The sequence below is a fragment of the Mus musculus genome, chromosome 3 (assembly GCF_000001635.26).
Source record: "Mus musculus strain C57BL/6J chromosome 3, GRCm38.p6 C57BL/6J".
In the NCBI taxonomy this organism is placed as follows: domain Eukaryota; kingdom Metazoa; phylum Chordata; class Mammalia; order Rodentia; family Muridae; genus Mus; species Mus musculus.
Window position 1 is genome coordinate 145839616 of NC_000069.6, and position 15486 is coordinate 145855101.

At 43.2% G+C, this 15486-nt stretch overlaps 1 protein-coding gene across 4 annotated transcripts in view; it reads left to right on the forward strand.

The window, feature by feature from the left end:
• The window catches only part of Ddah1 (dimethylarginine dimethylaminohydrolase 1), a 135586-nt gene that overhangs the window by 80924 nt on the left and 39176 nt on the right, over positions 1 to 15486 (forward strand). For all 4 annotated transcript variants that reach the window (NM_026993.3, XM_011240221.3, XM_030252803.1 and 1 more), the window contains exons 2-4: positions 6090 to 6189; positions 12636 to 12709; positions 13542 to 13661. In NM_026993.3, coding sequence (NP_081269.1) covers positions 6090 to 6189; positions 12636 to 12709; positions 13542 to 13661 — 294 coding nt within the window. The remainder of the gene's footprint in view (positions 1 to 6089; positions 6190 to 12635; positions 12710 to 13541; positions 13662 to 15486) is intronic.

Consider the following 15486-nt stretch of genomic DNA (forward strand, 5'->3'; position numbering starts at 1 on the left):
TGTCTCCATCAAGAGCACACACCCCATAGTGACCAGAAGCCCACTGTGCCCAACCTTGTAAGGATTCCACTCCCTCTCGGTAGAACCCCAGTCTGGGATCCATGAGCCTCTGCGGTACATTCCGAATATAAAGTAAAACAAAGAAGTCAAGTTGCTGCTGACAGCACATGACAGATCTGAGCGTGGGATCGACACGCCAGCTACGGACAGGTCAGGTCATCTACAGTCATGCCATCTTGCAATCCGTCAGACAGAAACAGATTAAGGAGAGGGTGGCTTTGCGGACAGGCTGGTGCGGATTGTGAATGAAATTGCAGGACAGAGGTGTCCATCGGGTCTCTCAAGTCTGTTCATGATGTCCAGAGTGAAGATGTGAAACCTAAATCATGTTGTGGAGAATGCCCAGAAGAAGTCAGCCATGGATAGCATCTGCTGGAAAACACCGATGCAAATAAAACCCACGCCCCAATTCAACCGTGGTAATAGAGTGGACTGGCTGGTTTTGTGTGTCAACTTGACACAGGCTGGAGTTATCACAGAGAAAGGAGCCTCCCTCGAGGAAATGTCCCCATGAGATCCAGCTGTAAGGCATTTTCTCAAATAGTGATCAAGGGGAGAAGGCCCATTGTGGGTGGCACCAGCCCTGGGCTGGTCTTGGGTTCTATAAGAAATCAAGCTGAGCAAGCCAGAGGAAGCAATCCAGTAAGCAGCATCCCTCCATGGCCTCGGCACCAGCTCCTGCCTCCAGGTTCCTGACCTGCTTGAGTTCTTGTCCTGACTTCCTTTGGTGATGTAATGCAATGTGGAAGTGTAAGCTGAATAAATAAACCCTTTCCTCCCCAACTTGCTTCTTTGACATGATGTTTTGTTCAGGAATACAAACCCTGACTAAGACATATAGTGAATACTACTCTGAATACAGTACCCCAGGACAATGCTGAGAGTGTTTAATTTGCCTTTACCTTATATTAGGGAACATTTTTGGGTTTGATTTTTGTTTATATTAAGGGAAGACATGGAAATTTAAAAAGATTTTGTATAATGTTGAAAATCTGTATTTATATTTTTTTCTTTCCATTTGAAATGTAGCCAGAATTGAAATCAATAGATGACTTGAGAGTAAAATAATAATACCATAGTCTGTGGGTTTTGAGCTCAGTGTACCAAGTACTGAGCTAGGTACTTCCTATACCTGATCCCATTTGTGAATCACATAATCCCTGTAACAGAGAAAATACTACCCCTTTACAAATCAGGAAGCCATAAGTTGTATCACTCCTTCATAGCAGTATTCAAATATCTGGTACTGTCCGTGAGGGCTCTGGAAGCTTGAGGAGGGTATGGAGGGAGAGCCGTAGAAGAAGGAAGGAGAGGGAGTGAGAAAGGTAAGAAAGGAAGCCAGGTGCTGAGAGAGAAAAGGAATCCTACAGGCTAGAGGGCAGTGTGCTCATAACCTACGCAGCCTGTGTTGTCATGGCTGATCCCCTTTGATGGGCTTGTGTGATGATGGATAGCCTTAACCTCCCTAGACAGTATCAGGAATCATGCAGGTGACAAGTGTGAGGTGTGTGCTGAAAGGGATTGTGCTGACCAAAGTGGGAAGACCCACTGAAAGTGGGCAGGATCATCCCCTGGGGCTGGATCCGGGGCTGGGTGAAGTAGGAGGTTAACAGCACCAGTGTCTCAGTGTCCTGCTGCTGTGACTTCCCTTGTGGTGAGCTGTCCCCTCCAACTGTGAGCCAGAACAAGTCCTTCTCCCCTAACCTTCTCTTGGAGGGATGTTCCATTATAGCAGCAGGAAAGGCTACAAGGAGACTCGTTGCCTGGGGTTGTTCTTCTTGTTGGTATTGGTGGTTTATTGCCTTGGGTTGTTTTTGTGGTGGTGGTTGGTTTGTTTTGGTGTTGGGTCTCTTTTCTGTTGGTTGATTGGTTGGTTGGTTGGTTGCTTGCTTGCTTGCTTGCTTGCTTGGCTGGTTGCTTGGCTGGTTGCTTGCTTGCTTGCTTGCTTGCTTGCTTGCTTGCTTGCTTGGCTGGTTGGTTGTTGGTTGGTTGCTTGGTTGGTTGCTTGGTTGCTTGGTTGGCTGGCTGGCTGGCTGGCTGGCTGGTTGATTTTCAGTCACGGGAATCTCTCTATGGAACCCTTGCTGGCTCAGAACTTCACAGGTAGTTTAGATTGACCTCAAACTCACAATCCTCTTATCTCTGCTTCTAATGCTAGAATTAAAGGCAAGAGGCATGGCTTCCAGCCTTCAGTGCTTGTTTGAGGCCTGTGGGGCATCTTACCAGCCAGGCCTACCTTTCTTGGTGCTGAAGGTTAGTTAAAGGAGAGATTATAAGAAATGTGCCTCATCACAACAGCTTCCTGGAGCTGGGAGGAAATAAAACTGGCAAGATTTTAACACGGACATGTTAAATAGGCGAACCACTCTCACTCTGAGTTGGCTCGTGGGAAAAATTGCCATTTTGTTTTGTGGTAACACAGATGGAATCTGTCACACAGTCGTAAAACATGGGAACTTGTCTAGATGTAAGAAAAAGCAACAGCTTTTTTGCTTGTGGGTCAGATTCGTGGCATAAGAATCCGTCACCATATGCACACAGTCTGGTATTTCAGATAACAAAAGTTGTGTCTGATATCTTTTGTGCACTTACAGTTCTGTGTGATATGAGCTTTATGTGAGTTTAGTAGTCCAAGGGAGCTTAAGCATAAATAAATACTCACTTCAAAGATGAGCAGACTGAGGCTCAGTCTGCCCACTAACCCAGGCAAGAGAGACGTAACTCAAAGCACTTGTCAGTCTTTAGAATGGCGTTGGATCATAAGCTAAGGTTTCTCCAATTTCTTCTTGCAATTTCTGACCTATGTGTTAGCTGCGCCCGTTCAGCTCAGCCTGTGGAATCAATACTGTTTGTCCTGATGGTTTCTCTGAGTCACTTAGCGTTCCACTGTAGAGTTGGTGTCTCTGTGGAAGGTGGAGTGTTGGATTCTTTTGTTTTTTCCCCTCCTGAACATAAATTAAGTCAACATGACTGTGCAACTACGCAACAAGCAGATGTTTAAAGGTTCATGGTTGCATCTGTTCCTATAAAGTTCCCCCTCTGTCATTTACTGTTCAGTTGGCCCCAGAAGCAGATTTGCTCCAGGCTGATGTGTCAGGGAAGTGCTAGGCCTTTTGTAGGAGACTTTGTGTGTGCTTTCCTGGGAATCTGTACCAGAATTCAGTTCTCAGTAGGCAGCCTGCTGGGCTCTGTTCTTCCGTTTTGTTAGACATCTCTCTGGGGTTAGCATGCCCAACTTGATGCTGAACCTCTCACAACTGTCCACTTCATGTTTAAGTTTTTTAAACTCTTTCAGACATTTGACTCTGAAAGTAATCTAGTACCATCCACATGGATGATGCAGACCTCCCCCAAAACCTGGCGGTAGAGCAGCAACAGAATATAATTACATCTGGATTACACATAATCCAGATGTAATGTAATGTCGGGATACCTGGTTTCACAGTTAGGAAACCACAAAATTTTATCCTCTAAAATCAATTTCCCTTTAGAATAATTTTGTCCTAAGTGTCCAACAGCTTCTTAACTCTGTACATGCACTCAAAGTTTCCAAAGGAAAAAAAATGTCTGATTATATGATCCTGACGGATCACTTTTCAAAACCAGGAGAAAAAATAAACTTTCAATTTGGAAAGACATAAGACGTGAGAGATGGAAGGAGGTGTTTCAGAGACAGTGTACAGTGACAGTGCCGCCTTGTTTCTGTCTTTCACTCTGAAGAGTTTAACTGAAGGTCCTCAGTTGAGACGCTGTGTAGTTATAGAAGCATTTCCGAGCGGAACCGGTGTTGCCGCCGAATTCCCAGTTACTGAAATGTTAACTTCCAGAGCCCGGTCCTCATGCCTTCTCCTTACACTCGGTGAATTTTCTATAGACACTAAAGCTGACAAGTGTGTGTGTGTGTGTGTGTGTGTGTGTGTGTGTGTGTGTGTGTGTGTGTGAGAGAGAGAGAGAGAGAGAGAGAGAGAGAGAGAGAGAGTTAGTTCAGAGTCTCCCGAATCATGGTAAATGTTTTGCTCCTGTTTGTATGGTATGACAATTGCCCTTCCTGTTAAAGAAGTCACTGGATGTAGTCACTATATAAAGATCATTTTGTCTATGGAAATACTTTTTATCGTTCTGAGTCACTGGTGTGTGGAAATGTAGCAGGTTCCAGGACAAGGATGGGGCGGTGTGTTTATTTTTCTTTATACCCTCTTTAATGTTTTTGAATGCATGAATGTCAGTACTGTCAAAGTATTTCCATATTTTTATTACTTTAGAAGCAACTTCTGTCATGATGCCTCTCCAGTGACAATTTTGGCAGGGATGCCCAGTGTGGTGTAAGCCCTGTGTACTGGGCATTTGGCAGGGATGCCCAGTGTGGTGTGAGCCCTGTGTACTGGGCACTTGGCAGGGATGCCCAGTGTGGTGTGAGCCCTGTGTACTGGACACTTGGCAGGGATGCCCAGTGTACTGTGACCGCTTATTTTTCCTCTTATCCCTGTTCATGTCTTCTTAATAGATGCTTACTATTTTAAAGGTTGCACAGACCTTAGACAATATTAAAACTGCGTTTGTTGAGCTGCTGGAAGGATGTGAATTAAGTTGTAAGCTTCCAAGTGCACACACCTCTAATTCCAGTACTCAGAGGCAGAGCTCCAAGGTCATGAGATCAAAGCCAACCTGAGTTACTTGATGACAAGCCATCTCAGAGTAATTTTAAAAATTAAAAATAAATAAGCCTCAGTCAGAACATTTTCTAATTCAGTTCGGAGTGTCTCCATGATGGATAAGCCTAGACCCAGAGAGTCCCTGAACTTCACTCGCCAGTAGTCTTCTGTCTCATGATAGTTACTGTATTTGTTCATGACCTCTAGGGAACTAAGTTTTAAAAACACATGAATATAAATTTTAACAACAAGACATCTAAGAAGCCGGGCGTGGTGGCACATGCCTTTAATCCCAGCACTTGGGAGGCAGAGGCAGGCAGATTTCTGAGTTCAAGACCAGCCTGGTCTACAAAGTGAGTTCCAGGACAGCCAGGGCTACACAGAGAAACCCTGTGTCAAAAAAACAAAACAAAAAAACAAAAAAAAAGACATGTAAGAAGCCATGGGTACATGGCATTTTAGAAAATATTTTCAAAGAAAGCAATGACTGTCTTCCCTGCAGACTGAAATACTGAGCTATTGTCACTGTTCATTAGTATGCCTAGTGTCTGTGACCATCTCACTTGGAACTAAAATTAATTCTTGCACTTTCTTACAAGGACAAGAAAATTGGGTGGTGGGCCTCCTGCCTCCCAGTGTTCTAACTAGTCTGCCTCCACCAGAGCCCTAACTAGTTAACCTTCTTAGGCAAGACAAGACTATAATAGTGAGTCAACATTACACTAGAGCAGTGGTTCTCAGCCTGTGGGTCGCAGCCCCTTTGGAGTCAAATAACCCTTTCAACAGGGATCGCATGTCAGATATTCTGCATATCAGATATTTATATTATGATTCATAACCGTAGCTAATTAGAGTTAGGAAGTAGCAACAAAAATAACTTTATGGCTGGGGTCACCACAGCATAAGGAACTGTTATTTAGGTTAGCAACATCAAGAAGGTTGAGAACCAGTGATTGAAAGAAAACAGAAGAGACTTGGTTTTGTTTTTGAGACAGTGTATCATTCTATAGAGCAGGCTGGCCTTGTGCTCACAGCTATGCTCCGGTTTTCTCCCTCCCACCCCAACCACATCTCCCCCAACCCCCCTCCCCCATAGCCTCCAAGGTGCTAGGATTAAAGGCAGGAGCCACCACACCCAGCTCTTTATAAACTGGTGCTTTCTAGCAAATAAGTTCTCCTGTTAGAAATAATTGTGATTAGTCCTGCTCTCTACTGTATACCTTCCTATATCCACAAGAATGTGGGGGGTGGAGAGGGAGGGAGGAAGGGAAGGGGAGAGAGAGAGAGAGGTTGATTTAGTACTGAGATGTTGTGCAGAGTTGGTTTTTCACATTGAAAAGTAGTCAGTATTAATTCGAACTGTTTGATTTTCAACAGGTTGACATGATGAAAGAGGCTTTGGAAAAACTTCAGCTCAACATAGTAGAGATGAAAGATGAAAATGCAACTTTGGATGGTGGGGACGTCCTATTCACAGGTATGTGTGCACCAATCTTCTATTCTGATGCCCGGTGGTTGGGATGTCTTCTTGTTCTTCTAGTCCTATACCAACCCATACTTGCTTGTGTCATTAACATGTTTCTTTAGTCATCAAATAAATGCTAAGCACAGAGATCTAAAAAGTTCAGAAAGTCACAGTGAGGAAGAAAGAGTGGCTTTCCATTCAGAAATAAGGGCTGCGATATCTAGATACGTTTCATGCGTCCTTGCAATGCAGCTCTTCCTCGCCAGAGCATGCACATGCATAATGTGTTATTCTTTACAGGGATAGTATTAATATGTAACATGGTTTTCTACAACTAAGTTTCTATGTTGGATAGTATTTCCATTGCATCACCTGGTGTCTTAGTTTGGGTTTCCATTGCTGTGAAGAGACACCATGACCAAGGCAACTCTTATAAAGGACATTTAATTGGGGCTGGCTTACAGGTTCAGAGGTTCAGTCCATTATCACCAAGGCAGGAACATGGCAGCCTCCAGGCAGGCATAGTGCGGAAGGAGCTAAGAGTTCTACATTTTGATCAGAAGACCTCCAGGAGAAGACTGATAACAAGAGAAGACAGGAGAAGACTCTTAGGCAGCTAGGATAAATTCAAGTAAATTTCTATGCAAATTGATTTGGCTTTGTGCCAGCAGAACTCAATGAACTATAAATGTTAATACGATTACTGGTCTAACCAGAATGCATTTATGATGGCTACTAAAGAAACAATAGTTATAGCATTTAACCTTTCCACTTCTTTATGATGATGAGTTATTACATAAAATCTCCATGCTTGAACACATTCTGGTTCTAATTTATAGTGAGATTTTTGTTTGCCCCTAAATGTCAATGAATTTCACCATTGTGGTCCCAATACAGACATTTGTCCTAGAGGACTAGAGAAAAAGTGTGAGCTACAAGCACCAAGCTTCTTGAGAGTAAGTCTGAGAGTCTAGCAGATGAATCCCATATATATGTGTGTGTGTATGTATGTATGTATGTATGTATGTATGTATGTATATGTGTATATATGTGTGTGTGTATGTATGTATGTATGTATGTATGTATGTATGTGTATACATGTGTGTGTGTGTGTGTGTGTGTGTGTGTGTGTGTGTGTGTGTGTGTGTACACATCCATAGTATGGTGACCTATGTTATTTAGAAAATGCCTTGATTTACTAACATTTAAGTTTAATAAATATTCCTGGGGAGGGAGGACAGAGAGGAAGAAGAGGCAGCTTTAATCTGTGACACTTCAGTGTCTTCTTGCTTGGTGTCCTATGGCTGTGGCTGGAGCCATTGTAATGCCCATCTCTGAAGGTCACTATTCAAACCATGGCTTTTGGGAACAGTATCCAGCGATGCCTGGGTTGTCTGACACAGGGGAGGGCCCTGCCTCTGGATTTGTGCTACATGTACCTGGAGTTCTCGAACACACAATGAGGGTATGCATCCACAGCTCTGGTTGTGCCTGGGGCAGCTCATCCATTGTCTGGCTCTTCCCAGGAGGAGCCCTCAGGACAGTCTCCATGCCCCCTGGGGACAGCACTGTCACTCTTTTTGACAGACCAGAGCAGGGGTCTGTTTTCTTGTTTTCTCTTACAAAATGGGATTCTGTGAGAACTAGATGTGTAAAGTCGCGCTTCCTTACAATGCAGTGCTTTCTTCACCAGAACCTATGTCTACAGTAATATAACTTATGATGAACAGGTTCAAATGTCCTTCAAACCACTGCTCAAACAAGGCGGTGTGTTTACAGCGAGTTACTATTAGATCTGAACAGCTCACATGCACTAATCCTGATAGTCCCTCAGTGTGGGCCACCATACGTCAGGCATCTCTTCCTTTGACCAGAGTTCTTCTCACGGCGCACCAAGTCTTTGCCTTGCTGCACATGGAGTCTAAGCCCTGATACTGTCTGACTCTTGCTTTACTCATTCATTAAGTTCATATCTTAAGACTTATCCTATTCAAAGCTGAGGGCCTGGAGAGATGACTCGGTGAGTGAAGCATTTGCCTCTCAAGGCTAAGGATCTGAGCTCTACTCCCCAGAGCCCACATAAAGCCAGAAACAGAACCACACGTCTGTAGTCCCAGTGTGTGTACAGCAAGAAATGGAGACAGAATTCCCAGAAGAGTGGGAGCTGGCTGGCCTGGTTTGAGCAGTGATGACCAAGAGACTCTGACTTATTCTAGGTAGATAGATAGTTTAAGGAATTAACACCCAAGGCCGTCCTTCAACTTCTACACTTGAGCCCCCATTGTCTCCTCCATCTCTCCCTTGTGAAAACATAAGATTTGCCATTTTTCACATTTTTAAGTGTAAAATTCATGAACCATAAGTAAATATTTCCAATATATGCAAGTAAGCCCCTCGGTTTCTAGATCGGGCGATGCAGGGTAAGTAATAGAATCCGAAGCACTTCCAGCGTTCTCTCTGCCTCCTTCTTCCCATGAGTCAACGTGTCATTAATAATTCATCAGGAAATGGACAGGAGAAGAGCTACTCTCCAGTCCACTTCCTGCTGGGAAATCTGTCCATCATGCCAACTGCTACTGGCAAAAAACTTGTTTCCATTTTATTTCCCTCAAATAGATAACATCGACCTACCCCCTTTATTTATTTAGTTTGTGAAATACAGGCTTATATAACTTATGAATATGTACATGCTGATAAAAGACCAGTTTAAAAAAAAAAGCAGGCCCACCCCGCTTATAAAACAATCACTCACACCATTGCATACACTAGCAAGCGTTTGCTGAAAGGACCCTGATATAGCTGTCTTTTGTGAGACTATGCCGGGGCCTAGCAAACACAGAAGTGGATGCTCACAGTCAGCTATTGGATGGATCACAGGGCCCCCAATGGAGGAGCTAGAGAAAGTACCCAAGGAGCTAAAGGGGTCTGCAACCCTATAGGTGGAACAACATTATGAACTAACCAGTACCCCCTGGAGCTCTTGACTCTAGCTGCATATGTATCAAAAGATGGCCTAGTAAGCCATCACTGGAAAGAGAGGCCCATTGCAAACTTTATATGCCCCAGTACAGGGGAACGCCAGGGCCAAAAAGTGGGAATGGGTGGGTAGGAGAGTGGGGGGGAGGGTATGGGGGACTTTTGGGATAGCATTGGAAATGTAATTGAGGAAAATACATATATATATATATAATAAAACAATCCCTCCAGACCACAAAAACCCCATGTGGTCCTCAGTTCTTCCCACTCCAGCCTCAGGAAGCCAGTCTCTTTACTGTCCTGTCGATCCTTGCCTGGTGTCTCTTTGAAGTTTGTCTCAGTATTTGTATTTAATGTTGTTCTTCTTATAAGTTGCTGTTGCTGTAGTGTCCACTATATGAATTCTTGTGTGATTTTTCTACTTTTGACCCGAGTTGGTAGATGTAACTGGTAGTTTTTACACTGAGCAGTCTACGATGAAAAAGAATACACCACCAAACATTTACTCATTTTGCTGATGGTATACAGTGTGATGCTTCTTGGCTTTTGTCTGTTCCTGCCTCCAATGCTGCTAGGCCTGCTCCTGTGTGTGTCTTCTGGGCTCGTGTATAGGCGATGTCCTGTAAGGCCCACCATACTTGGGTAGGCTCCTCTCCTGCTCCAGTGTGATAGTTATCTGATTTTCCTTCACTTCAACTTTCTGACACTTGATCAGTCTTGCCTATCAGGGATAAAACCAACCTATCATTATTCATTTCTGTATACCATGTTGAATTTAGTTTGCTAATATGTTTAAAACTTTTGTTTCCATGACCTATACTTTTTCTTTCTTTCTTTCTTTCTTTCTTTCTTTCTTTCTTTCTTTCTTTTTTTTTTTCTTCTTCTTCATTTGGTTTTGGTAACTGTTAGATTTCCCTCAGAATAATGTACTGGGGGATGCCTGGTATCTTTCTATTCTCTGAAATCAGTAGTTTATATTGTGTATCCCTTCAGCTTGATGAGGCAAGTGCATAATAGTTCCTGGCACATTCTTTTTTTTTTAAGATTTATTTATTATTTATATGTAAGTTCACTGTAGCTGTCTTCAGACACACCAGTAGAGGATTTCAGATGTCATTACAGATGGTTGTAAGCCACCATGTGGTTGCTGGGATTTGAACTCAGGACCTTCATAAGAACAGTCAGTGCTCTTAACCGCTGAGCCATCTCTCCAGCCCCTCCTGGCACATTCTTAGTGGGGAGAGTTTAGCCTGCTTTGGTTACTTTATGCTCATGTGGCCGCTTACACTTTCCTGGGCCCGTTTTGGTGAGTCCTACCTCCTGATCTTATCTCTTTTACCCCCCTTTTCAAAATAGTGGCTATAAAATCACTCTTGATGTCTGTCAAACTACATAGCAACTATAGCTAGACTCCCTTTCATTTGTGACACATGTGTGAGCTGGCCTCTCTCAGTTCCCTCCCTCTCCAGAAGTTTGTCGATTTTAATAATCTTTTCAAAGGACCAAATATTGGCTTCTGTGAACCCTTTCTCTTAAGTGTTTCCATTATCCTTCTTTGTTTCCTTCTTTTAAATTTCTTTATTTATACTCTATCATTTTTCCCTACATAATGAATTGGCATCAATTTTAAAATGTACACTTCTCTAAAATGTAGATTTCCCTCTAAATACTTTTGTAAAATCTTTCTTCTTTCTGTCCCTTTCTTTTTTCCTTTTTTTTTGTTTGTTTGTTTGTTCATTTGTTTGCTTGTGACAAGGTCTCTTGTAGCCCTGGCTAGCTTTAGATTCACTATGTAATTAAAAATGAGCTTGAACTCCTAATCCTCCTGCCTCCACCTCCCAGGCGCTGCTCCTCCACACCTAGGGAGAATCCCTGACTGATCTGAGTATTTCTTATACCTTTATGTATAAATGTTCCTAAATTTCTATTAATTATGATTTAATCATTGACTTATTAATAGATAATAGTGGATTTATTTCTTATACCCTTTATGTATAAATGTTCCTAAATTTCTATTATGATTTAATCATTGACTTATTAATAGATAATAGTGGATTTATTTCTTATACCCTTTATGTATAAATGTTTCCTAAATTTCTATTATGATTTAATCATTGACTTATTAATAGATAATAGTGGATTTATTTCTTATACCCTTTATGTATAAATGTTTCCTAAATTTCTATTATGATTTAATCATTGACTTATTAATAGATAATAGTGGATTTATTTTTAATGTGGTCATTCTTGTAAGTTTGGAGACTACCAGCTCCTACTGTAGCTATGGAAGGGGAAGCATTTAGCCTATGTTTCCTCCATGAACTGTATTCCAAGTAGGTCAGTGTCTTCCTTCTTAGAACTCTAATGGAAATGCACATCCCTCATAAAGTAGCAGGTCTGTGCCTGAGCATCAATGGAGACAAAACCCACTGCGTGGTAGCTTAGTGAGAAAACACAGTGGGGGAACTAGGCCAGCGTCACTGAACACACTTGAACTGAAATATTTGTCACATTGGTCGAATGCTTATATGAAGCAGTGGGTAAATGGACCCCACTGGAAAAAGAGAAAAGCAAATTAACCATCTCCAGGAAAGCGACCATCACTGGAAATACGAGGAGTCAAGGAGCATCCTAAGTGCTGGGTGATGCTAGGAAGCCAGCAGCCAAATCGAAAACATGGGATTATCGATTTTCTGAAAAGCCTGCTGTCTCACACAGAAATACGATAGGAAAGGAGAGGAGATTTGATTATTAGGGTTTTTTTTAATTTTGTTATTTTCTTTCACTTTGCATACCATATATTTTGGTCATATCCTTTCCCTTCCCCAGGTCCTCCCAGGATTATTTAATTATTAACTATTTCACGTGTATGGGGGTTTTGTCTGTGCGTATGCCTGTGTGCCACATGCTTGCCTGGGATCTGTGGAGACCAGAAGAGAACACTGGATTCCTGTAACCACATTGTTGAGATTTCATAAGTCAAATCTAGATTTTCCTGTCGGGTCTAGAAATCACTCCCAACTGACATCCCATTCCTCTGCTCCTCACATCTTCTGCCCCATCTCCAAGGTGTTCCTGAGACATAGGTGTAGGGGTTGAGTTGAATATTCACAGCCATGTTACAGGTACAGTAAAGAGGCAGTGTGTTCTCTTATACATCTGGGGAGCCACTATCCTCCATCACCAGACATTGTACATCTTCCCAAGCTGGAAACTCCACCACCGTTCACCAACCCCTCTACCCATTTATGCCTTCTCCCAGCTCCTAGCAACTGCTGTGCTAATTTCCATCTCTGAATTTGAAAAGCTTATTTAAGGGCAATCTTTTGAACCTGTTTTTTGGAATGGAAACAGGGTCTCTTTTGAAGTTCCCCAGTGACGAAGAGAACCGTGTGATACTTGAAGACCATTGCTTGTAGATAAAGAAACAGAACACAGTCCCCAGGGCCGCTGACTCACTATGTTCATCACATCTGTTATAGGCAGAGAATTTTTTGTGGGCCTTTCCAAAAGAACAAATCAACGAGGTGCTGAAATCTTGGCTGATACTTTTAAGGTAGGTGAAGTATCATTTATGCCCGGCTCAGAGTAATTGCTTGATAAATATTCATAGCCCCATTGAATTGATATGTCATGAGTAATTGTGTTTATATTTCACCAGCTTTACAAAATTATTCTTGGTATTTGTACATTTACTAGATGTTTTTAAGACTATTATATTCAAGTTTCTCCATAATTAGGATCCATTGAGCCCTCTCAGGAACAAGAAAGTTTCCAAGTGCACAAACACCAGCACACGTTTCTGACAAAGTCGCTTTTAAAAAATAAAGTCTGGAGAGCCAGATATGTCTAATACAGATGTGATTTTCAGATTACAGTCTGGGGGATCTTCTCCACTGGGTGCTTCCTGTGTACTGGAACCTGTGCAAAGTATTGCACATGCCTTCCTTAAAGGTCCCCTTGACTGGTCGTGAAAAGACTGGTTCACAAGACTGCTTAGTAACGGGGACACACACACACACACACACACACACACACACACTCATCCAGGAAGCTCTGTTTCCTATGAGAGTGTGAAGCTCTGGCTGATCCAGTGTCCACAAGGGATGCAAACAACCCTCCCAGAGTAGCCTGCTCCACAGGCCAACCAGCCAGCAGAGCTGGTGCCACAGTCAACTGTGGAAGGAAACTGCTTTCTTCTTACAAGGCCTTCTTGGTTCAACTGGCAACCCCAATACCTGTGAGTCAGGTTCCCCGCTTCCCCTACAGCCCCCGCTGTGGCTGGCACCCTTCAAGAGAGAAAGCATGATTCAGGGAGTTTTTAGTCAGTCTTGAGAATTGCTCTGTAGTAACAACCCTCTTGTGTTTCCTTCTGTTTGTCTGCATAGGACTACGCAGTCTCTACAGTCCCTGTGGCCGATTCTTTGCATTTAAAGAGTTTCTGCAGCATGGCCGGACCCAACCTGATTGCAATAGGGTCCAGCGAATCTGCACAGAAGGCCCTCAAGGTAAATATAAAACTGTGTTCCTAGGTGCGGCAGGCTGTGCAAGTCCAGAATGGACGGGCACATGAGACACCTGCAATAAGCTCTGTGTGCTCTGAACCTCATGAGGAGCCAGAGCTCCCGAGTGTGGAAAGAGCTCTTCAGTGATAAACCATGCTTTAAACATCAAATTCATCATTTCTAGCCAGGGCTCTTCAGTGTTTTCTCTCTTACATAGTTGAGTTGGCGCGTTAAGGGCTTGTAACAATATTCTCACCCTTTTGTTGTGTGTGTACTACTTCACAATGGGCTTTCAGACGGCTGGGATTCAGAAGAACCTGTAAAACTTGCCTTCTTCACTTTATTTAGAATGATAATTTTTAGCACAGGAAATGCCCTGACTTTCTAGGTGAAGCTAGGGAACACCCAGGAATAGTGTGCATTTCCCAAGTCGTGGAGCTAGACCTAGAGTGGAAGTCGTGGAAGCCAGGGCTTTCCACTGTTGCCATGTGCCCCCTTGGATAGTATATCTCTAGTCAGAAGCTTCAGCCATGGGAGACTACCTGCAGGCTCTGGAAGAGTAGAGCCCAGCTTAGAGTCTGTTCCTGTCTGGCCCTTTGTGGAGCTTGAACATATTCCTGGTGAGGGGTAGGGTGGCATTGTCTACCTTTGGCATATAAACTAGATGGAGTGCCTTGCTGAGGTCACAGTGCTGGCACTAAATGGTCTGGTACAGCAGCCCTTTCCTCTGAGGGGGCCATTTGTGCCAACATGCATGACTTATCTACAAACAAAACCAGAGACTCCTCTTAAGCAGAGAGCGAGGACGAGGATGAGCTGTGGTCCCCGGACACTCCAGGTGTTACTTTGCTCATTTGAGTCTTTCTTCTCCTTCCTCCTCCTCCTCCTCCTCCTCCTCCTCCTCCTCCTCCTCCTCCTCCTCCTCCTCCTCTTCTTCTTGTTCTTCCTCAGCTAACCCTGGTGCAGCTTAAGGATGGAGCGGATTCCCCACTGTGGAATTTGCAGCTCCATCAGCCTTTCTTTTTCCCTAACTGTATCTTTGACAGCATTTGAATCGAGGGCTTTTAGCAGTTGTTGCTGAATTATCTCCCCGGTTTGGTTTGTATTAGAGTGTCTTTCTCTGGTTTCCTTTAGAGTATGCCTTTTGTTTCACTTCATCTGGAAAACTGTGTCAGCTTTCTGTGTGCAGGAAAGATAATGTCTTGAAAGAAAGCATTTGATGAATGGTGCTATGCAGGGACCAGGAAGATGGAATTTCTCCTTGGGGAGTAACCTCAGTATCTGTCCATAACAGCCGGGTTGGTCTGCACGTGTTTGGAATTGGTTATAAGGGAATGGGCACTTAAGCTGGCTTATTCCCTGCCTTTGTGCAAATGAGCACAAAGAACCCCTTCTAGACAAAGTAGGAAAAGTCGCCTTTTATGCCATTCTGAGTAGACTAGGTCCCTGATTCCAGCAGCATGATGATCACTGCCTCAGCGGGTGCTGACTCCATCTTGAGAAACCGACACAGCAAAGAAAGAGATAATACAAATTGGGTAGTTATATGGAAAAGATTCTAATAGCTACTCAAATCCCAAAGGAAAGTAGAGAGCTCCCTCCATAGCTATCAGAGAAAGCCCTGTGGAAGAAATGGGACTAGTATCAGGTCCAAAACAGTGAGTAGCATTTGTTGGGGTGGGATTCAGTGAGAGAGTACCCCCAGTGGTGATGTAGTATAAACTGAAACTGAACGAAGTATGTTCATGAGGTGTGAGCATCTTGACACACTAATGAAGTGTCTTCTTGCCAGCCTCTGACTGGATCAGGTAAGATCTAAAGATGTAGT